The sequence below is a fragment of the Homalodisca vitripennis genome, chromosome X, assembly GCF_021130785.1.
Source record: "Homalodisca vitripennis isolate AUS2020 chromosome X, UT_GWSS_2.1, whole genome shotgun sequence".
In the NCBI taxonomy this organism is placed as follows: domain Eukaryota; kingdom Metazoa; phylum Arthropoda; class Insecta; order Hemiptera; family Cicadellidae; genus Homalodisca; species Homalodisca vitripennis.
Window position 1 is genome coordinate 21,779,535 of NC_060215.1, and position 25,047 is coordinate 21,804,581.

General features: G+C 33.7%; 1 protein-coding gene across 2 annotated transcripts in view; it reads left to right on the forward strand.

Moving 5' to 3' along the window:
- LOC124368756 (potassium voltage-gated channel protein Shal) overlaps positions 1–25,047 on the forward strand; it is a 436,395-nt gene that overhangs the window by 234,271 nt on the left and 177,077 nt on the right. For both annotated transcript variants that reach the window (XM_046826103.1, XM_046826104.1), the window contains exon 3: positions 22,848–23,036. In XM_046826103.1, coding sequence (XP_046682059.1) covers positions 22,848–23,036 — 189 coding nt within the window. The remainder of the gene's footprint in view (positions 1–22,847; positions 23,037–25,047) is intronic.

A 25,047-nucleotide genomic window follows, 5' to 3' on the forward strand; every position in this document is an offset into this window, starting at 1 on the left:
AACTTGAAATTTAATATATTAACTTTTATCATGATAAATCATATCAACGATGTAATGTGATGTCATGTGATGTAATGAACATGTTCAAGCAAAGCAGATTAAATGAAACGCTACAAAAATTTACGTTTACACCTGTCAGTTCAGATGACGTGATATCAGTGATGAATGAAATTAAATCTAAGGCAGTTGGCAGTGACAATATTTCTATAGACATGATACGCTCTGTTAGTTTTTATGTCAAAGAGGCCGTTACACATCTTGTAAACATGTCTCTTCAATCTGGAGTGTTTCCTGAAAATTGGAAACTAAGCGTAGTAAGACCACTACCAAAATTTACTAAGCCTGTGACAGTAGAGCAATTGAGACCTATTTCTATACTGCCAGCCATGTCTAAGGTACTAGAAAAGATCGTAATTAGGCAAATAATGTCCCACGTTGACTCAACAGATATCTTACCAAAACTACAAACAGGTTTTGGGAAAAATCACAGTACATGCACAGCCCTGACAAATTTAATATGCGACTTAATAGATGCAAAGGACAAAGGAAAATATAGCTCTCTCATAATGCTGGATTATTCTAAAGCCTTTGATTCAATACATCATGAAATGTTATCTGCAAAACTGAGTTATTTCGGCTTTGACGAAGACGTGGTTCGATGGATCAGGTCTTACCTGAGTTGCCGGCACCAGATCACCAAACTGGGGGACGAATCTTCAACACAACTGTTGAAAACAAGAGGTGTACTTCAAGGTAGTTGTCTAGGACCAATTTTGTACAATTTGTACACGACTGATTTCCCGAACTGTCTTCAAAGTTGCACTGCTCACTTGTACGCTGACGATTCACAGCTGCATATTTCATATGAGCCAAGCCTCATGGAATCCGCCATTGATAGGATAAATTCTGATCTTGAGGGAGTTATCAGATGGTCCTTTGCCAATGGTCTGGAATTGAATGTGAGTAATTGCACAGTTCTCCACACCGCACCAGCAGAACTAGCACAGACCTTGAATGTGAATGGGAGGGCGGTTGTTCTGTTCGATACGAGCCTTAGGGTTTGCGAAAAAGCAAAAACTTTGGGGCTTGTGTTGGACAGTAAACTTTCAATTTCAGACCATGTAACTTACACTATTCAGCTCGCACTGGGTAGATTAAAGGGTCTGTACAGATTTAGAAGCATTTTTCCAGAATCTGCTAAGATACATCTAGTTAATTCACTGATCCTATCAGTATTTTACTATTGCTATCCTGCCTACGGCAACAGTTTATTGAGGGAGGATCGGGATCGAATCCAGAGACTTCAGAACTCTGCCGTGAGGTTAATTTTCAACCTTAGACGCTTTGATCACGTATCCTCTTTCAGAGAAGAAATCAAGATGTTGCCGATGGAGGAAATGTGCAAGATGTTCAGCGGCTGTATGGTTCACAAAATTCTTTCCCTCAATGAACCGCGATACCTAGGTGAGAGGCTCTCATTTCGGGCGGAGGTGTCTCAGAGGGAGAGTCGCTATGGTGGAGCGCTGCACTTTCCAAAAGTATCAAAAGAGTGTGGGAGGAAAAGTTTTCCATTTTTTGGCCCAAAATTGAAAAAACCTTCCGCATAGCCTTAAAGAAAACTTATCTGTAGATACTTTCAAACGTAAATTAAGAAAAATACTCATTAGTAAGTAAGTACGTCACTTGTAATCTATTTATATCTTAATGGAACTATGTATTGACTTGAGTTGTTCTGTAAATCAGTGTACCTGAGAAACGCTTCAAAATAAAGGCATTTTTATTCTTATTTATTTATTATTAACGTCTAACTGTAACAAATGGGTAAATAACTTCATATAAACGTGTTATTATACAAATATATATTCCTTAATGCATTCTTAAATCTTTGTTACCAATGAACTCATTATTAATTTAACAAAACTGATATAGGTTTTTGTTAACTGGTATAGGTTGTATTTTGCAGTCTAGTTTATTTTTTATAGAGGATATTTAGTTAATTTTTACAACTAAGTGACACGTGGAAATCAATTGTATTTGCATATTTAAAAAATAAACACATTTGAGTTGAAGAAACTATATATTTTTATGATCTTTAAAAGTGAATTTCATAAATTTTTTTCATGTGTAAACCCCAAAGAGCCAATAGTTTTAGAAAACAGTTTAATTTAATGCGTATTTGTTTGAAACACGGCCTTGATGTTTGTTTTTTTTTATTTACTCTCCAGTAACGGAATGTAAAATACAAGATGAGGAGCAGTTCCTCATTACAGGTAAATAATGTTATTGTGGTCTGTTTAACTCCAGATGCTAAATCTCATCAGTTACAGAAACAAAATTAACACTGGAGAAAATTACTAATTTTGATACTTTTACCTTGTAAATTACCACTCATAAAAGTATTCTATAAAACCATAATTAGTTTACGCCATTTAGTGTCTAGGATCAAAGCGTATCTCATTAATAATTAAATGACGACGATAAATTGATACTTAAGAAGCTAATTGAATCAAGCCGGCATATTTCCTTTCGTTAGCCTGATACACAACCTGTCAAGGAGAAATTTTCTTCAAGAAGAAATAGATGTACAGTGCAAATTAGTACATTGTATAAAAGTGTAAAACACAGTTTTGTGTAAAAAAATTTAATTGTGTTCGTTAAAAATCATTTTTGTGCGATAGTATACGATAGTGTGACAATTAAGTCTTAGGACGACTTCATAGCTTTTACGACAAGAGATATCACAACCAAATTTGGCATAACGTTACTGGTAATAGTAAGCTACTTTTTTGAGTACATGGTGATCGGGTGTCACCTTTGGAGGACGGCCAATATTGAGTTGCCAGCCGCACAGAGGGGAACATTTTGAACACCTACTTTGAAATTAGTTCACTAAAATGTATTCCCAAAAACTGTTAACTTGTAAAAGGTACAGTATTAATTATTTCTTATGTACTATGTATTACAAATTTTTTAAACTTTTAACAACTATTGCTCCCGACTGGATCAACCTTTTGAAGTCCGGTTTGCGGCATCGTTTTTAGTTTAACTAGACCTTTTAAATTTCAACTCAACATTAGGTGTCATTAAATATTTTTCCTTACCCTCGACGAGCCGTCCTCCAAAGGTGACATCCAATCACCATGTACACAAAAACGTAGCTTACTATTACCATTTGTATGTCAAATGTAGTATGTCCAACTTTATATGTAGTATGTCAAATTTGGTTGTGATTATCTCTTGAAGTTTAAAAGTTATGAAGTCGTCCTAAGACTTAATTGTCACCCTGTATGTATGTAGTTATTGGAATATTGAAATGCTAGAAATCCTCGATATTTTCGTGGTTAAATGTAAGAAAGGACCGTGTGGTCCTAATTTCGCTGCAATAAAGAAGTATTTCTTTCTTTCTTTTACGTAAATCAGTATAAAGGAAAATGTAGTACCACATTGTAGGTTGAGTACAGCACCTGGTTTGAATGTATAAATTAAAAATATTATAAAAAAATATAAAAAACCATGAACAGGTCATGTACTACATAATAGCCAGTAACAAGTTAAAATACCAAGAGTATAGAATGTAGTACATGTATTTATTTAAACCTTATATATATATATATATATATATATATATAAGGTATATATATATAATTTTTTTAAAGCCTCAAAATTAGAAAAACCCCAAAATTAGAAATTTTTCCCCATTCGAAGTTTATGGGGAAAAATTAAATAACGCAGTGGAAATAAAAAGATAAAAATGCATTTTCAACCATTTATCGGGTAAACACAAATAAACACTCGGAGTATAACTTGATCATTGTGTTTACATACGGGTTTGTGTTTGTGTATGATACAGCATCAGCTAATCACTCTGATGACGACTACCGCCATGAGATCTATCGTCGAGAACAGCAGTCGAGCGTGAACAACTTTTATAACTAGCGTCCGATGTTAACCTATTAAGTAATTATTAGATTTACAATTAATTTATAAATACGTAATTAATAAATTAGATTACCATTGTACAGGTAACTGAACGCAATATTATTAAATTATGTTCTCGATATCTATTAAAACCTATATCTATTTAACTATGGCAGTGACAAGGTAATGCAAGGACTTTACATCTCTGAATGCAAACTTGAAGGCAATGACTCCTTTGAATATGTGCAAACCAGAGGAATGGATATAAAATATGCATTCACTTATGCAGTGACCAACTATTAAAAATCGTCTGTTTACTTTAATTTATGCGTGTACAGTGTTGTAAAGCCCGGACTCACCAGCTGTGGGTTTACACAGAACTAGTGCAAGTTTTGTGATAAAACGGCTTTTTAATTACATTTCAGAGATAAAAAGTAAACAACTTATTTTTATCGCTTAGTTCGCGTAGTTATGTGCAGGAATTAAGGATAACTGTGTAACCAGGCCCAAGGAAAACGGCCGAAGATAAGGATGTAAACTTTCTAAAAAATGAATATGAATTTGTGACTTCCGGAAATGCATTTTCAATTCAAAGTACACGCTTTCCTAGTAAAATTTTGGCTAAAAAAATGATACTATTGGTATATAAAAGCAGGTAAAAGTCAATCTTCTTTATTGAGCATACAGTGAACATTTCAATTTCGTCGCATTCTTCATGGTCCACAATTCGACCTTATACAACAGCACAGCATTATTACACCTTCACGATACAGCATAGATGCCTCGTTCCCATTATTCGGATGATTGAACGCAAACCGACCTGGGATCCCTTAAAGAAATAGTCTACCCAGGCTGCTGAAGCAAATAAATTGGGACTCTTGGTGAGTAGGTGTTCTCTCCAACCTAAGTGAGATATTCATAGTACGAGCAAATTACTTCTCAACCTGCTTGGAAGAGAAACTGTAGCAAAGGCCGAAGATAAGGACTTCACAAGCTTACAGCCTGCTAAGTTTGAAACAAGGGCAGTGATAATCAGAGTATGCCTTAGTTAACCGTCACGAACTGGAGTTAAAACCCCCAAATAGGCACGAATTTGGACTAGTGTTTCAAACGATTTCGACCTTTCAAGAGCTGACGGCATTTCAAAGAAACCTCCAACCTCTCAAGATAACTCAATTCTGATTTAACCTTGAAGTCGACGCCGAGTTAACAATATTCCTTTGAAAGAGACGTCTACGGAGTAAAGGCTCTTTTTCTCCAGCTAATTGGCTGAGAAAAACATATAATTGTGTAATTGACAATTGTACAATTGTGTATGGAAAAGAATGGCACGTTTTAGATCTTAAATAAAAAGTCCGGAGTGGGTATTCCTTTGCTCTTTAGTCAACAAGAAAAGTTTGAGCTTTCGTAGAATTGCCTGAACCGTCCAAGTATGAGGCTGAGTTTATACAAAAAAAAAATTATGGTTGCCTGTAAAGTCGGTTTTACGGGCGAAGATTTTACGTGACAACGTCTTTTTCTCGGTAGAATATTTATTGATATGAATATTATATTAAATTGCACAATAGGAACAAGGAATTGAATGAAAATAAGAATTGCACATAATTTTTTACATAAAAGAATTGGCTAAAACAATATGGAAATGTTGATTTGATTGCAAAAACAGATGAAAAATATATAAATTGTTCAGTCAGTTCTGGATATGATTTTGAGTTTGACAATGGTAAGCCAAGAAAATTCATCAATTTTTCAATTGTAGATACATTTAGATTTATGGCATCATCCATTGAAAAGTTAGCTAAAAATCTCAAGAAAGAAGATATCAAACATACAATTCATTTTATACAAGATTGAATTGATAAATAAAAATTCTAGAAATACAGCCAAATGACGAAGAAGAAATCTTTTAAAATTCTATCAGGAAAAGGCATATTTCCCTATGCATTTATTAATAATATTAAGAAACTTAAATATACTAAGAAACAGAAAATTAATTTTTTATTTAATTCTAACAGGTGAAACTGTTACTTACAAAGATTATCTACATTACTTACACGTGTGGAACAAAATTAAAAGAGAAAAATCTAGGAAATTAGTCTTATCTATATAACATTCAAGATGTTCTATTGCTTTCTGATATATTTGAAAATGTCAGAAACGTTTGCTTAAATTGTTACAAAATTGATCCATCACATTACTTGAGTGCTTTAAGTCTTGCTTGGGATGCAATGTTAAAATTAGCAAATATAGAATTACAATTTATTAGTGATTATAATATGTATTTAGTGATTGAAAAAGGAATCAGAGGTGGAATTCCTCAATAGATTAAATCATATATGAAAGCAAATAACAAATATTTGAAACATTTCGATAAGACAAAACCAGAAAATTAATTACTTTATGTAGATACGAATGATATCTATGGTTGGGTACTATCGCAAAAATTGCCATGTAATGATAAAAAGAAGAAGCTAAAGAAACAATTTTATAGCTTACTGGTGACGAAACTTATGGTTATATTCTAGAAAGTTGATCTGGAATATCCAACAAATGTACATGAAAATCATAAAGAACATGATTTACCTCTTGCTCCAGAACATTGTAAAAAACAAGTTCTGTACAACCTTTTTAAAACAAAACTGAATATGTTGTTCGTTCAAGATATTATCTAAGAAAATGAATAGTGATAAAACATGTGAATAGAGTTATTGCATGTATCAAAATAAATAAAAAATTATGGTTGCCTGTAAAGTCGGTTTTACGGGCGAAGATTTTACGTGACAACGTCTTTTTCTCGGTAGAATATTTATTGATATGAATATTATTAAATTGCACAATAGGAACAAGGAATTGAATGAAAATAAGAATTGCACAAATTTTAACTATAGAAATATATTTTGTTTACTAAAACATTGTACATAATTTGAAATTAATTAAAATTTTGTATTGTAAATGGTAAAGTTGAATAAAACATTTACTAAAATTGGAATTTGAAATTCTTGCTAAACACAGTTAAAATTCTAACTCCGCGCGTGGTGATTGGTCGGTTTAGTTCGTTTGTTTGGTCGCACTGTTATGACAGGTTAGAGGTTATAATTTGTTATTTTAAATGTTTGACTAGCAATACGCGCTGCTGTTTCTTCTCAATCGACTGAATTACGATTGATTGCAGAGTGATTTTAAACTAATAATTTACTTAACACTATCAACATTTGTCAATAGTATGACATAACCGATAAACTCAGTTTCTCAACTTTGTGTCAATCTAACAATTAATCAATCAATCATAGTTTACGATAATGAAATATCAGTGTACAATTATTTACTTTATTGTTTGTAGTTGTTGTAAATGACGAATCTAAGCACTCCACATTTTCACGAATAAACATAGTTATCTGCTTTATCCCGTGCGGCGGACCCACAGTTATCTGCTTTATCCCGTGCGGATCCCGTGCGGCGGACCCACTGGACGGGCATCGTAACGTTACCGGGCGTTACACTTTTTTCATGAGTGACTCCGAGCCCGCAACCTAATTTAAGACGTTGTCACGTCAAAATTATTAATGTATTAAGTTTAGTTACAAGTATATAACAGGTTTAAATATATCACGTAGAAGTTATTGGATAAAATACAGTGATAAATGCACAGCAGCAATGATACTTTTTGTATATCTTTTTTTTATTTTCAGCCATTGTGTCTGCCAGAGTTAATTCTGATTCGCACCATTTGCACTGTATCTAAATTCTATTTGTTGGTATCTACAATAATTTAACACTGCAATCAAGAAATCCACTCGAAATAAACATTTGTCGCTTATGGCTGAGCGTTATTTATAGCACTGCCACATTCCAGTCGCTAAAATTGCCTAAAGTTGAGAAACTAGAATGAAGTACTATATCGGTTATCGCTTCTGCTTAAAAAAGCTATAAGTGTCTGAGGTATAGTTTTGAAACACACTCATTAATTAATAGTATAATATAGAGTCTAAAAATATCTACTGTGAAATTCTTTCTTTCCGACGTACCCACTAATATCTTATATTACTGTGGGTGTATATGTCTTTGTATTGTTTTACGATTTACAATGAATGAAATGCACCAGACGGTGTTTAAAAATATCAAAGCACATTTTTACAATGACGGGTTTTTACTGCCAGCAAGCTACAAGATAAAATGTGTAATACAAAACTGCTCAACATTTTGACGACTGTGCCCGTAGTATGTACGGAGACTATGATTTATTTTGTGGATTCACGCTTTTATGCGTTTCGTGACCAGGCTACGGCCGTGGGACGTACGGCGGAGTTAGTTTTCCTTTCAGGTATATAGACTGTGCTTTTCTTCTGTACAGTTTCCGCCTGAAGACTATGCTTGTATAGATTACGTTTTATACATTTATTTAAATTTATTTTTGGGCACAGTGCATACAGGATTTAAATCATTGTTCCTTGTGACGTTAGGAAATTGTTTTTTCTTTGTGGGTCCCAACCTGTATGTACTGGTGGGAAGGCTTACATTTGGCACGTTACTGGTGTTGTTAGTTGTGTGACTCAATGTTTGAGTTACTATTAATTGTTACAGATAACGACTCAAATAACTAATAACTTTAATCACGCCTTTACGTGGTAATAAACGTCACTCTACAGTGATTGACCTTTATAACTTATTCATTTAAAAGACAGTATTGACTTTTATTCAATGTATTTACTATTATATTTTAAGAAATAACTATTTTACAAGCCCATATTACGGAAAAATTAAAGTGTGACTTTTAATGCGTATTTCGAATTTGATTATTAACACTTAATTCAATCCAAAGTGTTACATTTTTGGATTTCCTGAAATGTAGTTCTTATTTACGAATATGACACGGCCATCAATATTTATGAAACATTGCCTTCCTTGTTGTTATTTTAATTAAGGCATAATAATCAAATCAAATCATTTACTGCGAAACACTTTTTCAGTACAGGCATCCGTCATGTTTTTTCTTAATGATAGTTACAGTTATTGTACTAAAACTATCCCTTTACACTAAACACTAATCAATACTAATACTAAAGTTCTGACATATTAATCATTTTCTGTAATATAGAAAAAAAATATATATTGCATATTATTGCAATATTATTGGTAAAATAAAAATAATAACAAAAAAAAAGAATAGTTAACCAGTAAAAATCAACCAATAATAATTCATAAACAACATTTAATAAATAAAAATCAACAAGCAACAATGAAAACCTTAATGTCAAAAATTCTCCTATGGAATATAAACAGTTTTCCGTTAGTTTATTTCTAACGTACCTTTTAAAGGAATGAAGAGGGAGTTCTATTATTTCCGTAGGCAAACATTTAAAATATATAAAATAATACTGCTACCATAAAAACTTGAGTAAGACTTGCTGTATGAACAAAATTTGATAAATAATTTTTTAGTAATTATTTCAGGTTTTTTAATAATTTCTAATTCTTTTCTATTCCCCTTCACAAATGTCAAACACTACAATTAATAAATAGAAAAAAAACTGTTGGAATTCTATGCTTTAAAAATAGTGGTGAACAGTGTTCATCATGTCTGGGTCCAGACGGATGAATGGTGCCCCCATACAATAGTGCAGTAAGAAAGATGACTATGAAAATGGGCATAATATAAACTCTTGAAAACATAAATTTGATTCTCCCACTTAATCACCGAAGCATAAATATTCCTTTGACAACTCTGTTTGCAACTGATTCTACATGGTTATCCCAATTCAGATTCGACTGCAGTGTAACACAATACATTGTAACACCTAAAAATGTACTGTGGCAAACTCATGACCATGTACAAAAGAAAATTTATGTTTTTTATATTTAGTTTAAGTTGGTTGGATGGGCACAAGTTTTCAACAGTTTCATTTTTTTATTTTGTAAACTATCTAATTCAAATAAATTATTATGGTTTGAATTCAAAGCAGTGTCATCTGCAAAAAGGTAGCAGGAAGTGTTCGGGCAATCAAGGTTTGATGGCAGGTCACTTATATAAATTATAAATAAAAGAGGTCCTAAAACTGATCCTTGTGGAACACTGTTTCTTAACAAGGACTGAGTAGAGAATTCTCCACTAAAAAACACAGATTTTTTCCTGTCTTCGAAGTAAGACGAAAAAATCTGCAATTTTGTCAAATCCATAAAACTTCTGCTTAGAAACCAAAAAGGTTATGATTTACTGTATCAAAAGCTTTTGTAAAATCATAAAATGAAGATTTCATCTGGTTTTTGTTTTCAAGAGATGAGTAGCCGTCATTGCTAAAACTAACCACTGCATCACTAACTACTTCTGTCTGGTCTGAAACCAAATTTTCAGTGACGAGAAAAGGATACTGTTGAGAATATAGGAATCAGAGATATGGGGCGGTAGCTTTCAAAAGACTTCTTGTGAATGGAAGTAACCTTACAAATCTTGAGAATATTTGAAAAAAAACTCCCTCATCCAAACATGAATTAAAAATATGCTGTAGAACATCACAAATTTCAAAAGCAAAAAGTTTGAATATTTTTGAATTTACATTATATATATATATATATATATATATATATATATATATATATATATATATATATCTAAACTGTTACTATTGCAGAGTATAAATATAGCTGCATAAACTTCCTTTACAGAAACATGTCTTAGATGAAACTGAAAGTTTCTGCTAGGAAACATATTCAGAAAATCAGAATAAATATGTGACACATTACAACTATTAATATTATTTACAATCTTATCTATACTATCTACGAAATAAGAATTAAACCTATCACTACTGTGATGATGAGTATCTTTTTGTGTTTTACAAACACTACAATGAAAATGTTTTAAGTATGCTGCATTAATGCGTTTCCGGAAGGCCTTAACCTTATTAAGAGCATTTTCAATTATTTTTCCATTGTAGTCAAGTTTTGCATTACACAAAGCAACTTTGTAACTATTTAATAAACTTTTATAACGCTCAGCATTCTAATAATACCAAGCGTTATAGTGTGCTTAACCAAGTAATAATAATTGTCACATTCCTTCTTCATTGACACAAGACCAGAATTGGACCAGTTCTTATCCTTAATTACATTATTTACTCTAACTTTGGTTTGTTTAACTGGCAAAAAGAAATTTATAAAATATAAAAACGTATTAAAAAATGTCAAAAATTTAATATTTGAATCTCTTGCTGCTCTTGCTCAAACCAAGCATTATGTTTCAATGCGAACAATAGGTGAATACCCTCAGTCCTCAGCGTTAAAGGTCTTTCTTTACCCGTAGCAGCAACGAACGTAGTTTGGAGGTAAACTATATTTGCTAAACCGGAGAAAACATGGTCCGCGTAGATTCTACACGCGCAATCCACAGAGAATACGACGCACACTCTGAAAACGAGTATTTAAATTGTTTACTTATTTTAGCAATGAATAGACAGATATATAATTCACTACATTGTAATTCCACCAAATGCATTATTTTGATCATATAACAGGATAACAGAATTATTATTTCTTCCATCGGTAACTAACGAGATTAAAACCAAGACATTACAAGACTCAGAACTTGATTTTATTTACTTTTATAAACATTATAATTTCCGAGACAAAGAGAGTTTGAAAACTAATGCAGCTTTGTGATTTATCAAATGAATGATCGTTAAAACAGTCCAACGGCGCCTACAAAAAGGAATTTTATCTTTGTATTGTATGTTTGCGTTTAGGAAAATCTTTAAAAAGAGAAATTTTAGTGAGATAACAACCCAATTAAACTAGGTATCGGCTTACTGCAGGCTATCTTCTTTTTAGCTCCATAAGAATGATTGAACACTTGTACGACCTTATCTTTGATACAACCTTTAGACTATGATAGACTTTTTAGTCTTTTCTTGTTTTGTCATGTTAACAATTATTTTTTTATCTCGTAGTAATCTTCAATTTACAATTTGATTTCTGTACAAACTGAACTCAATTATTAAATTATATTTTTTATACAATTTTGATAAGAGCACATTTCAGATTAATGTTTGAACACTTACATCGTTTTATAATTCCTGAATTTAGCTTTAATATTGGTATATCAATACAAATAAAAATGCAATACTTTTTGTCATTAAAATGAACTAAAATAACTTACACATTTCATTTGGTTTCTTGTCCGGTTCACCGAAAATCCCGTAAACTGGATTTTCGGTCTTCTTTCAATAGGATCTACCTCTCTGCCTACGAAGCTAAACTCAAATCAAATCAGCTTTATTGCAGAGACAATAGTACATTGTATAGCAAAAGTCATGGATTTTAATATAAAATTTCCATGGTGAACAGGTGTTCAAAAACCACTGTTCTGTGTTTTGCAGTTCGTAGTAGTTATCTACCTCGTGTCTCATGCTTATGTATGTCACGGCCTCTGGTTAAAGTACACTTATGCATACAAAACAAAGGGGTTTCCAAAATGTACAGACACGGGAGAGTTAACAGCTGCAATTCCTTGAAAGCTTGCCTGCACGACTCTCTGAATTTTATCTTTGCGATTATTCGAATAGCTGTTTTGGAGTTTAAATGCTGTCTGAAACTGAAGTTTGCGCACGCTCCCCACAGGACCACTCCGCAGGACAAATGGTGGTAAATTAAATCATAATACGCCGTTATCAGTACCTGTCTTGGGCAATATTTTACTAAGGATCTCAAAACATAAATGCCTGAGGAAATGTTGGCGCAAACATGATTGATGTGTTCATTCCAAGTCAACCCTCGATCAAGGTGTATTCCTAGGAATTTTGAAGAGATCACTTCTTACAGTGTGGAGTCAGCTAACTAGACGGCAGGTCCACAATGGTTGCCTACATCGCGCAAAGCAAAATTTAAAACGTTGGATTTTGAGGTGTTTGTTGTGAGATTGAGGCTTTGGAGTTATTGTATACATTTCTTGATGTCAACAAAGGCATATTGTTCCAGCACTTCACTTGATATTGCACTAAAACAGAGCCGTATCATCAGCATACTGCAATAGTCCTTTATGCAGAAGCAGTGGCGTCGGGCCGGGGGGGCACGGGGGGGGCACGTGCCCCCCAACATTATGCAAAAAAAGAAAAAAATAATATAAATTATCTTTAAATTACGTATATGTATACACTAAAAGTTACGAATGAATAACTAATATAGATCCCCCGTTAGTCTATTTTTCTGTATGCATCTAATTTGATTCTGTGTGTGTAAAGTATGCGCGTGTTACAACTAAATTTACAAGTGCCGGTGAGCCGACTCTGGCCGGTTGCGCCCGAGCTGGAGCAGCCGATCGAATGCACCCGAGCCCAGCCGACGCCGGCCGAGGGCCTCCGAGCATTGACGACGCCTGGCGGAGGGATATCATACCAGCTCAGTGCGCGTGTGTTGTGGTGTTGTGTAGGTGGTCGCCACGTTTTATTCGTTCAATAAGCTTATTGTTACTAGCTGAGCTGCTATTGTTTGTGTAATTTTTGCGGATGTTCGTTTGTTATCATGTCTAAGAAACAGTCCTCTGTACTAACATTCTTTAAAAAACTTGGAAATTCAAGTGAAAGTGTAAATGAAGATAGACATTTAGCGGGAAGTAGCACTGGAGGTAGCGTTGGTGATGAATCGCCATCTTGTTTACGCCCAGATCGTGATGCTACATTCCAGGGCGAAAGTAGAGATCCTTCATTGGGAGTACAAAGTGCAGATATTGCAAAAGGAGCATTTCAGCCTGTTGATTGTTTTAAGGTAAGCAAGATTCAATCCAAATCGAGGCAGTTCAAAGAATCCTGGTACAGTGAATTTAATTGGGTCGAATATAGCCCCATTAAAGACGCTGCATTTTGTTACCCATGCCGACTATTTTGTCAACATAAGTCTGGTCGCGGGGAGGAGTCATTCACTAAACTGGGCAATGAACAATTGGAAGAAAGCTTTGGAAAAATTCAGGAAACATGAGAATAGTGAAATGCATCAAAAATCTAAACAGTTTCTCAATGAGTATAGAAAAGCAGGAAGCACGGTAGCAGATTCGTTGTCCTCGGCACATACTAAAATGGTTGAGATGAATAGGAGGTATTTAAAATTCATAATTGAAAACATCCTATTCCTTGGAAAACAGAATCTTGCCTTAAGAGGACATGATGAGAGTACTGCTTCATTTAACAGGGGGAACTTTATAGAACTGCTACAACTGAGATCTACTCAAATGGAGGAAGGAATCCAAACATTAATGAAATCCCAGTCCATTCATACAAAAGTGCCCAGGTACAAAATGAGATAATAGATTGCATAAAAAGTGAAATGCTTCAACAAATTGTCCAAGAGGTGAGTGAGGCTTTGGCCTACTCAATTATTTGTGATGAAACTACGGATATTTCAAACCCGTGAACAGCTTAGCATTTGCATTCGATACATTACTAAATAGATGGACACATTAAAATCAATGAAAGGTTTTTGGGCTTTCGTTGATGTGTCAGGACACTACTGGTGAAAATTTACATCACACTATTAAACAGTATCTGCAGCAGTTGGGTATAAGCTTAAATAAAATGCACGGCCAGGCATATGATGGAGCTAGTAACATGAGCGGCAAATTCAAAGGTGTTGCCTCAAGGTTCCAAGAAGAAGAGCCTAAAGCTTTGTACACACACTGCCATGCCCACTTGCTTGATCTGGCTGTTCAGAGATTTTGTGAAGAAATAAGACAGCTTCGAATTGCTTATCATAGTAAATCACCTGTATAACTTAATTAATGCATCAGCTAACAGGTTTTCAATATTTGAATCAATATGTAAGCAAAGCGGAGAAACAAAAATGAAAAGACTGGTGAGCTTGTCTCGAACTAGATGGACAGTTCGACACAAAGCAATCCATGTAATTCTAGAGCAGCTCCCTGAAGTGTACGAAACTTTGGAAGTTATTGCAAACGATGTATCAAATCGTAAAATTGCAGCCGAAGCTGATGGTCTAGCCAAACAAATCAGCACATTTGAATTTGTATTCAGTTTAAAACTATTGCACAGCGTTTTGAGTCAGACTGATATACTCTCCAAAAAAACTGCAGAGTGAATCTCTTGACATTTCTAAGGTTTTTGCAAAAGTTGAATCAGTCATTGACTGTTTAAAACTGGACAGAAATGATGATGGCTTTATTCAGATGTGGAATGAGTTCAGAAGAACAGTGTAACAAATATGGTATGAAAGGTTTGTCAGTTGAAAGGCCTTCACTACCACGCAAACGGAAGATTCCGAAAAAACTTGAAGCTAGTAGTAGCTCTTCAGATGCTGCATTTCATCAATCACCTGAACCTGAACCTGAACAGATGTTCAAGACTGGCATTTACTTTGCTGCTTTAGACACAGTAATTGTAAACCTGCAATCTCGTTTTTCCAAGAACGATTATGATAAAATCAACTGCATTGCCCAGTTACTATTTAATTGGACCGAAAATTGACAACAACGCTGTTATGCAATCCAAAAGTTTTATAACTTGTCTTTAAGTTTCTCTGTACATCTTAAGTTTTTTCACTGTTATGCAAAGAACAATTTTGTCAAAACAGACAAAGCAACCACAAGAATAACGTTCCAAGAGTTGGTTGATTTTTTTATTGAGAATGATCTTCAAGCCAGTGCACCAGATGTTTGGCAGCTACTAGAAATATCACTTTCGTGGCCTATCACAACAGCAAGCGCAGAAAGAATCGTTTTCTACACTACGAAGGCTAAAGACATTTCTTCGAAGCACCATGACAGAAGACCGCTTAAGTGGGCTTGCCCTGATGTCTATTGAGCAAGAATTGACGTCTGAATACATGAAAGATAAAAAAAAACTAGATCTGTTAGTTGACAGATTTTCAAATCTAGCCGATAGGAGGCTAATGCTTCATTAGAAGTAACGAAAATTGGTTCGTTTGAAAACCATTACTGTAGTTCTGTTCACCTTAAAACTTTGTCTTGTACACAAATTTGTTTTTGTGTTATAAAATGTCCTTGCAGTTATGTCTAGGATAGAATAAACTTGTATAATTTGAAATTGAGTCTTTTTATAATCCATCAATATAGTAAACATTGAATAAAACCAATGTTTAACAAAAATACACATATACTTTACTTTAGTTCTTAAGTGGTAGTTTTCAAAAAAGTTCCACGGGACCACCCCCCCCCCCCCGGAGACCCCGTGCCCCCCAAATTATTAGGTCACGCTACGCCTATGTGCAGAAGTGATGATCTTATGTCGTTGATAAAGCCGAAAAAGCACAGGACTGAGAATGGATCTATGGGCAACACTGTAACTCAGTTCTATTGGTTTTGACGATTGATTTGATATTTGGACAACTTGGCATCTATGACTAAGAATGAGCTAAGACATTAAAGCGGCACGCCTCTAATGCCATAGGACCCAAGCCTGTCAAGCAGTATGCTATGGTCAACGCAATCGAATGCTTTGGACAAGTCTAGGAACACACTCATTGTGAGGTTCCGACATTCCATTCCCTCTACAATCATATCCACAAGACTCACGACTGCGTCTATCGTCGATTTGCCCTCTCTGAATCCAAATTGTTCATTTCAGAGCTGACTGTATTTTGTCAAAAAAGTGAAGCTTTCTTATGACAAAATTCTTTTCAAAAGTTTTGCTCAATACTAGCCAAATTGAGACAGGCCGATTGTTATTGATTGAAAATTGAAAATCCAATCCAAATCACTTTTTTGGAAATTGAAACAACTTCTGCAATTTTCAGGAGGGAGGGTAAAACTTGTGTTTGGAATGAAGAATTTACCAATTGAGTTAGTTAGGGGTAACACCAAATGCTTGCAGAATTGTTTCTTGAGCCATGTAGACATTAAATTAAGATCGCTTGACTTTTTGGCTGGGAGCTACTGAATAATTCGATGAAGCTCATCCTCAATGACAGGCGTTTGTTACTTTCGGAAAAAAATTTCACTTTCGATCTCGAAACCAAAATACCTTTTGTGATCCATTTGTTTTTATATGTTTTTTTCGCAAATATTAATCGGTTTTGTAGGGCAGCATGTGGAAATAAATGTGGAAATTTAGGATGTCGTTAAACGTTTTGAACTGCTTCTCTACGAATTGAGAAGAGTGAAGAAAATTGCAATTTTCTGTTAACAGGGAAGTGTTGAGATGAGTGACATTTTCTGCTTACATGTCATTTTTCTAATGTTTACGGGTTTCTTTATCTTTAAGTTTTATTTCATACTCAACATCGATTGCTTCCCCTATTTCAGTGGTAAATACATTAGGGTAGGCATTGATTAGCTTAAAAATTTCATTTTTAACCTTGAAACACCCAATTTGGATATGTTAATTTACATTATTACTCATAACAATAAGTTGTTATGAAGCTTGTTGTTAATAAGCCCAATATTTACGATTTTATTAAATTTAAAATAACATTCCTCGTTATTAAAATCCATAACTAATCCAACATCTCTCATAAAGTTTGCTCCTAATATCATACTCCAAGCAAAACTTTTCCCTATTATAAATGTAACATACCAACTAAATGTTCTAATTTTAATTTTAACAATGCAACTACCAACAAGCTCAATTTTATCATTTGTATCAGTTAAACATTCCCTGTCAGAAGGATACACATTTTTTACAAGTTTCGCTTTTTATACATACTGTTTTTTAAAGTACTAAATTTATTACTGTTATACATGCATTTACTATTTACAGTTTTATTGTTTATCTTGGAAGAGGCATCCTGAGGGGTTGTAAAACCTCTCCCTCGATTCAAGTTTTTCTTTGTTCATAATTTCTTAAATTCATTTTTGCTTAGTAACAATTTTTTGCAATATGACGTACTCGTTTACAATTATAGCATTTCTTAACTTCCTGAATACTACTGACAAATCTTGGCTTAACATTAAAATTTGTAACACTAATATTTCTTCTTTGGTGATCTGCAAATGCCACATTTTAAGCTTTTATACATAACCTATCAAGGTCCTCAAAAGTGTTTGGATTGTTCATGAATACTAACCTAGCCCTATCGTCCTGATTTATTCCAAGCTTAATAATTTCCACTAGTTCTTCTTCACTGTAGTTACAATTTAAAATATTTGAGTTTTCCCTAACCTCAGTTATATACATGGAAAAGGGTTCTACTTGTTAGTTTGTGTAGTTACCAGTCCCGTTTTTAGATGTTCCTTTAAATCTAGTGGTACAAAATAATGTTCTATGTAACTCTTGAATATCTTTTTGTCCGATTCACACTCCATTATTTTGGAAAGTAAAGGTCCAGTCGCATAATCTAACAACGATTTTATAACTTGTGTATCGAATAAATGTGTTTCGTCATTTAATTTTAATAAGTTTGTTATAAACTCAAGTAATTGACTAATATTCAAGACATTGGTAATTTTAAAGCTTTCCTCTCAACCGGATTAGAAAGTTTTGAAAATATTTGTGTATTAATAGCCTCAACACTACAATACTCTCCCTCTTTTCTACGAATAATTAAATCAATTAGTGGGGTTTTACCATTACTTTTACTTGCACTGAAAGTTAGTTTATTTTCGAAAACCTCACTTAAGCCTTATTCATCCATATTTTTCTCACTTAACCTTCTAACTATTTCTTCTTTTAGCTTACTGTCAACTTCTAAGGTTTTACATTTTGTTTCAGCTACATATAGTTTTTCTATATATGTATGCAACTCTTCCGCTTGGGTACTATCCAATTTAAATATTAGCAAATTTTGTATTCTAATTTGTGGGTGACTTAATTTTTGTTCGAACCTAACAATGTTAGTAGTTGATTTACTTTTTATTATCTCTTCTAATTTTGTCAAACGTCTTAGCCTTTTTCTCAAATCTGTTACTTTATCTGACTTATCTGTATTTACATTCCTAACAGTAATTCAAAAACTGTTTTTTTGGTGAGAAGATCAACTTTGAGTGACATTTTAAAATGTTACACTTAATCAATTAAACTAAATAAATTTCACCTTTTTTCCAAAATGTCACACTTCACTTGTAGATACACAACTCCATGTTTCTTTCCAAAATTGAATTCATACATTTTTATAACACAGTTGCGCAATTTATTGTTACATGGTTGGACTAATAAAATTACACAAAATTATAATCATATTATAAGGATATGAAGGCATCTTTATTAATGAAGGCATTAATAAATAATTATATTTAAATGGAGATGGTGTTCTGGCAAATGAAATCATAGTCTTGTCATGTTAACCATTATTTTTATCTCGTAGTAATCTCCAATTTACAATTTGATTTCTGCACAAACTGAACTCAATTATTAAATTATACTCTTTTATATAATTTTGATAAGAGCACATTTCAGAATAATTTTTGAACACTTACATCATTTTATAATTCCTGTAATGAGCTTAAATTGGTATATCAAAAAAATAAAATAAAATAATTCTTCTCATTAGAATGAACTAAAACAACTTAACCGTTTGTTTGGTTGCTTGCCCGGTTGAACAAATCCCCCGTAATCTAACTCTCTGCCTACAAGGCTAAACTACACTAGAACGTAAGTAGAGCTCTCCAGTAGTTTTTTTGTAGCTTTACATCACATGTAGCAAACTAGATTTCCTATTGATCAACAAGTTTCAGGCCTCTGGACCAATAAAAATATTAGTTATTGACAATGTAATACCATTGTTTAAATATTCAGATTTCGACTTGGCCAATTCAAGCAAATTTACTTGTTTTAAAATTATATCAATCTTACATTTTATATTTATCAAACTAAGTTTATTACATGTAATAATTTTTTTTTAAATTTTCCATTTTGTTATAAAACAATGTATTATTGAAACAACTGGCATATACGGTACATTGTATTTGTATTTTAAAGGGTGTCAGGGGGGAGTGGGTTAATTAACTTCCACCTTAGATGCATAATATAACATACTAGAGGGGTATACAAAGATCGATTTACACTGTAGGAAACATGAGTGTGGCAGACTGGCGTGTAATAAATAAAAGACCAGAGCAGACGGGATAGGCAGCAGTCATCCTATACGGAAGGTAACGAGCTACAGAGAGTCCTCCTCCCTCCCAGCTGTTTCTCATTTGGAAGAGAATGTGTTTCTCGTGGGCGCTCAAGAGCGTTTTGAAGCCCCAATTTGCGTCAGCTTGACTTTTGCTCTCGGGTCTACATTTTTAGAATATACCTCCCAGACTTGTTCGGCGCACAAACCTTCCTTGAACGCGGGCCTTGAATGTGTGTCTACTGCTCCCACAAAGCATTTACACTGGGGATCAAAGTTCCAGTGGTAAATTTAGTCCAATTTTCGGCAATTCTAAGAATATCCTAAAATATAAATAAATAAATATATATAATTATATTCCTCTAAATTTACATTTTTCATGGAAAGATTTAGATTGTTAATTTTCTAATATTCATTAGGTCTCTTAGGCATTCGTGGTCAAACCATGAATTTTGATATGTTACACGTTATGTTCTTGAACAACCAAATTAAGAGAGTGGGGGGGGGGGTGTTGATGCTTGGTGTTGAGATAATTTTTGTTCGTTACCATTGGTGACACCCCTCTCTGATGGTCGGAGACATTAACATCGGAAAAACTGTCTAAAATTGTCCAAAAACATTTTCTTGGTTTGATCTCTACTTTCGTACGAAGTGTTAGGAACCGATATCTTTATTTTACCAGGCAGAATTAAGTTTGGAAATCTTTCCCACGCTCTACATTAAAAATTGCATACACCAGAATATCACTTATAAACACTACATATGAGATAGGTGTTACCTATGTAGCCTGTGATTTTCAAACACGTTGTTTTCAAATCATCATCACGTGTTTATTCGTTGTTTGTTTCTTCTGTCGTGAAAATGTTTTATAGGATAGGTGATAAAGGAAAAGGAACACTACTAGTTTCCTACTGAGTGTCCTACTTCCAAAATGTGGAACTTTTCAACAAAACTTGTTGAAATATGAACATAAATTTCTATTCTTTGTATGAAGTTTATTTTTGACGGTGGAAGGATTGTGAAGGAAACAGGATTTTCCGGACATTTGCCATCGTTAAGTAAAACAAAAAATCAATAACACTACGTTTCGAGATCTGCAATATGATCTCTTCTTCGGGCAAATAACTAAATAATTCTGTGGTAGGTTGTTTATTTACTTAAAGAAGAGATCAGGTTGCAGATCTCGAAACGTAGTGTTACTGATTTTTTGTTTCACTTAACGATGGCAAATGTCCGGAAAAAATCGTGTTTCCTTCACAAATTTCTATTATTCTGAATTTGTTATTCAGTCTTTATACCAACATTTTTTTAAATATGTAGGTAATTTATTAGTCATAAATTACTATATACTTAACACCAGATGTTACTTAATAATACCTATGTATATAAGAATTACCACTGACTTGAATAAGTACCATTATATATATATATATATATATATATATATATATATATATATATATATATATATATTCTGTGTTGAGAGTTACCTTTAAATACTCAATAAGATTAATATATCAAGACTCTGCCATTACATAATTTCTATATATAAATTAATTACTAATTAAAGATTACTCGGTAAATGGCAACATATATGCATTCGGGGTTTCTGGGATTGTAAGTATTTTACAGTTTGGGATCGAATGAGGATATGAAGGTAAAATGAAAACCCGAAATTAAACTGACGGAGCTGTGCGGTACCGCACGATGGCGTGGAGGTGGCCCGCAACAATGATTGGCGCTCCCTCCATCCATCATCACGCTATACAAGCTTATAAATGGAGCCTAGCCGGGAACATGCGATGTCGAGATAGCGGCATAACTACTTCTAGATTACTATTAACGCCTTGCCCTCTCGCTGATGCTTCGTTTCCGTTGTCTTCAACCTTATAAACAACGTTTTGATATTTTATATATTTTGCCGGGTAAGTTATTATATCAACAAATCAACAACCTTACCTCACTTTTCATAATTAAAACAAGATTACAAATAAAATAATTAAACTACAAAGTTTACACTATTTTTATTCTATTTGATTATAGTGCCTTACACAATATGTTAGTACAAGGTGGATCACCATGTAAACATTTCTCATTGATCACGTAAACAAACAAGTTTGGAGCATGTGGAGTGCCCACAGCATACTCGGTTTGTGTGTGTGTGTGTGTGTGTGTGTGTGTGTGTGCGCGCGCGCGCGCGCCGTGTAGTACTTGGGTTGTTAGGTACTTAGAGGCTTGGAGATCCAACTGAGGTTGTAGTGCCACGGCTATATTACATTTTGTAAACTTCTCAATTCAATTTAGTTTCTATTCCGCACGGGTATGTATTTTGCTTTGAAATAAGACAATTAGTCCGTAACACATGTATTATGTGGATAGTTTAAATGTACTCAAAATTACACCTAAATCATTGAAACATTTCCTTTTTGAGTTATTTACAATTTTGTACCACGTCGATGCGAGGTGTGGTTATAACTTGTATTCGAAAAACCACAATTCAATAAAAACTGTTACCGTTCATGCAACATTTTTATTGAAATAGATTTCTATAAAACTGACGGTTGTGCTTTATTTTATACTTAGGGCAACACCTGATCAATATGTAATAGTACTTACACTTACTAGATAACTAAGAAGTTGAGGGAATAAATACTTTTTAATAATGAAGAATGGTGAGGTGGACCTGTGTTACAGCGTTTATATAAAGTTATATAAAGAAACTATCATTGTGACAACCTATTAGTACAAGCGCCTATGATTTATTTATTTAAATCTACCTACTTTTAATGGTCTTGATCCAGAAGAGACTGGTTTATATACTTATTCTGTGTTTTTAATTATGTATGTTTGCATTACACGGACGCGTGAACAGTGTTTACTCTGCTGAGTGACTTCTACTAAGAGTGTTACGTTTTGTGTTGCAGAAAGCCCGGCTTGCGAGGATCCGTATAGCCAAGGCTTCGTCGGGCGCTGCGTTCGTCAGCAAGAAAAAGGCCGCGGAGGCACGGTTGGCCGCCCAGGAGTCGGGACTGGAGATGGACGAAAGCTACAGAGAAGAGGACATCTTCGAGCTTCAGCACCATCATCTGCTTCGATGTCTGGAGAAGACGACAGTAAGTTATCTTTTATCTTATCGTAACACGAACCTCATACTGTACCGACTTACACAATTTTCTTTTTCTTAGCCAGTGGATATTTTAAATAAATGTAATTTTGACAAAGTAATTTCAAGTCCAGGAAATATAAAATATACTAGCCCTGGAAGGAAAGGAGAGCACGGTTCACCTGTGAATGTCCAACAGAATGGCCGTACAAATTCAGTGTACTCCATGTTTTGTTTGAAACCCCATTACAGAATTTAATTTTTTGTTTTTCAAATTATTGATTATTCTACAACAAAAATTGTAACATTACGTTATACTTAAAATTATCAGTAGCACTTTTCTTATTTATTTAACTATTTTAGTATATTTTAAACTAAAATAACGCCTGTACGGCGAATAACACCACTATTAGCATGAGGAATTTCCTCTTACTTTGATTTTTACAACTCAAAATAGAACTTAATTATATTAAATTATAGTAAACAATATGGATCTATTCATTAAAGTTAAATTGAATTGTAATCTCTAATCTTAACTCTCACGTGATATGAAAGTAAGTTTATCTGAAGTTTACCTTCAGATACAGTGGAAGAAAGTTCAATTTTAGCAATGAAACCTAAAGTATATACTGTAGTTTTAAACTGCGACGAGAAACATATTTATATTGGGTAACGTTTCTTCCAAAACTGGTCACAGAGTCGAGGAAAGTTCGAACACACATAAAAAAGATAATACATCGAACCCTGCTGGCAGTGCTGTATTTTGCAACGAGGTTAGATGTTCCATCAAATCTAAAATATTAAAATGAACTATACTTGCTGATAGCATTAAGTAACATCATTATGATGTGTAATAGAGCCGAATTGTATGCATGCGTATCAAATGTTATTTGTTTTACTTGTGTGTAAATTAAGATTTAAAAAAAATTATAGTTCCTTTAGTAATAGATGTAATGTTAATAATAGTTTTTTTATCCATGCCAATTTTTCTCACTAACGTAGTTACAGGTCCCTAACTCACATTTCTTAATAGTAAATGACAGTAAATTTTTCAAACTATATTATGTCAGAATTGGATTTTAAACTCTTACTCATTAACATTAGATAACGGTTATATGACATCACATAGTGTTGTATAATTACTGAACTATGTAAATATACGCATTTTTGTGTAAGGTGACAATTGAGGTGCTGTGAAAATTATACAGTAGCCCTTGTATATTGTATTTTCAATATGCCCTGTAACCTGTAACGTACAAATTACAATATTGACTTAAAGAATACAGTAAGCTTGATTGTATTTCGGTAAGGTATACAGGTACAGGTAATTTATGGAAGAACAGATAAAATGAAAAAAAAAATTAAGTAAATGATGTATTATTTTATCGGAACAACTTGGGGCTAAGAAGCCATCTCTAACATACAGCCTGGGGATCAAGGGCTTAAAGGTGTATGTGTGTGTAGGGACAAATGTGTGTCCCTAGCTCACATTTCTTAGTAATAAAGGACAAGGGCTTAAAGGTGACCGATCAACCACCAACTGTCGAACAGGATCGCCCTGCGGTCCATTATCCAAGCAGCAGCCACGCTATGGGATAACCGGTGTTCCCGCTACAATGCGTCATTTGCAAAGATACTGTGACAAATAAAAGTTGCCTTCACATTTGATGGCTAATCGATCCTTTAATAACGCATAAATAAAAAGACATCTTCTTTCAGTTAAGTACCAGCAATTACGTATCTAACAGGACCAGAAATTTAAGTCTTCCATATAAATTAGAAAAAAATTGTATGATTAAATACTACCTACCCAGCCGGTGTATAATCTAACTACTAACTTTTTATAATATGAGTGATCGATTTTCATTGATGAGCAATAATAATGCACACCTATTTCAGTTAGATAGAGACTTGAAACACAAACACAGTTCCAAACATTCAGTTGCGTAACAACGAGTCGATGTACACCATCGAATATGGTGTGTAATCGAACTATATACATTGATGATTGATATTCAAAG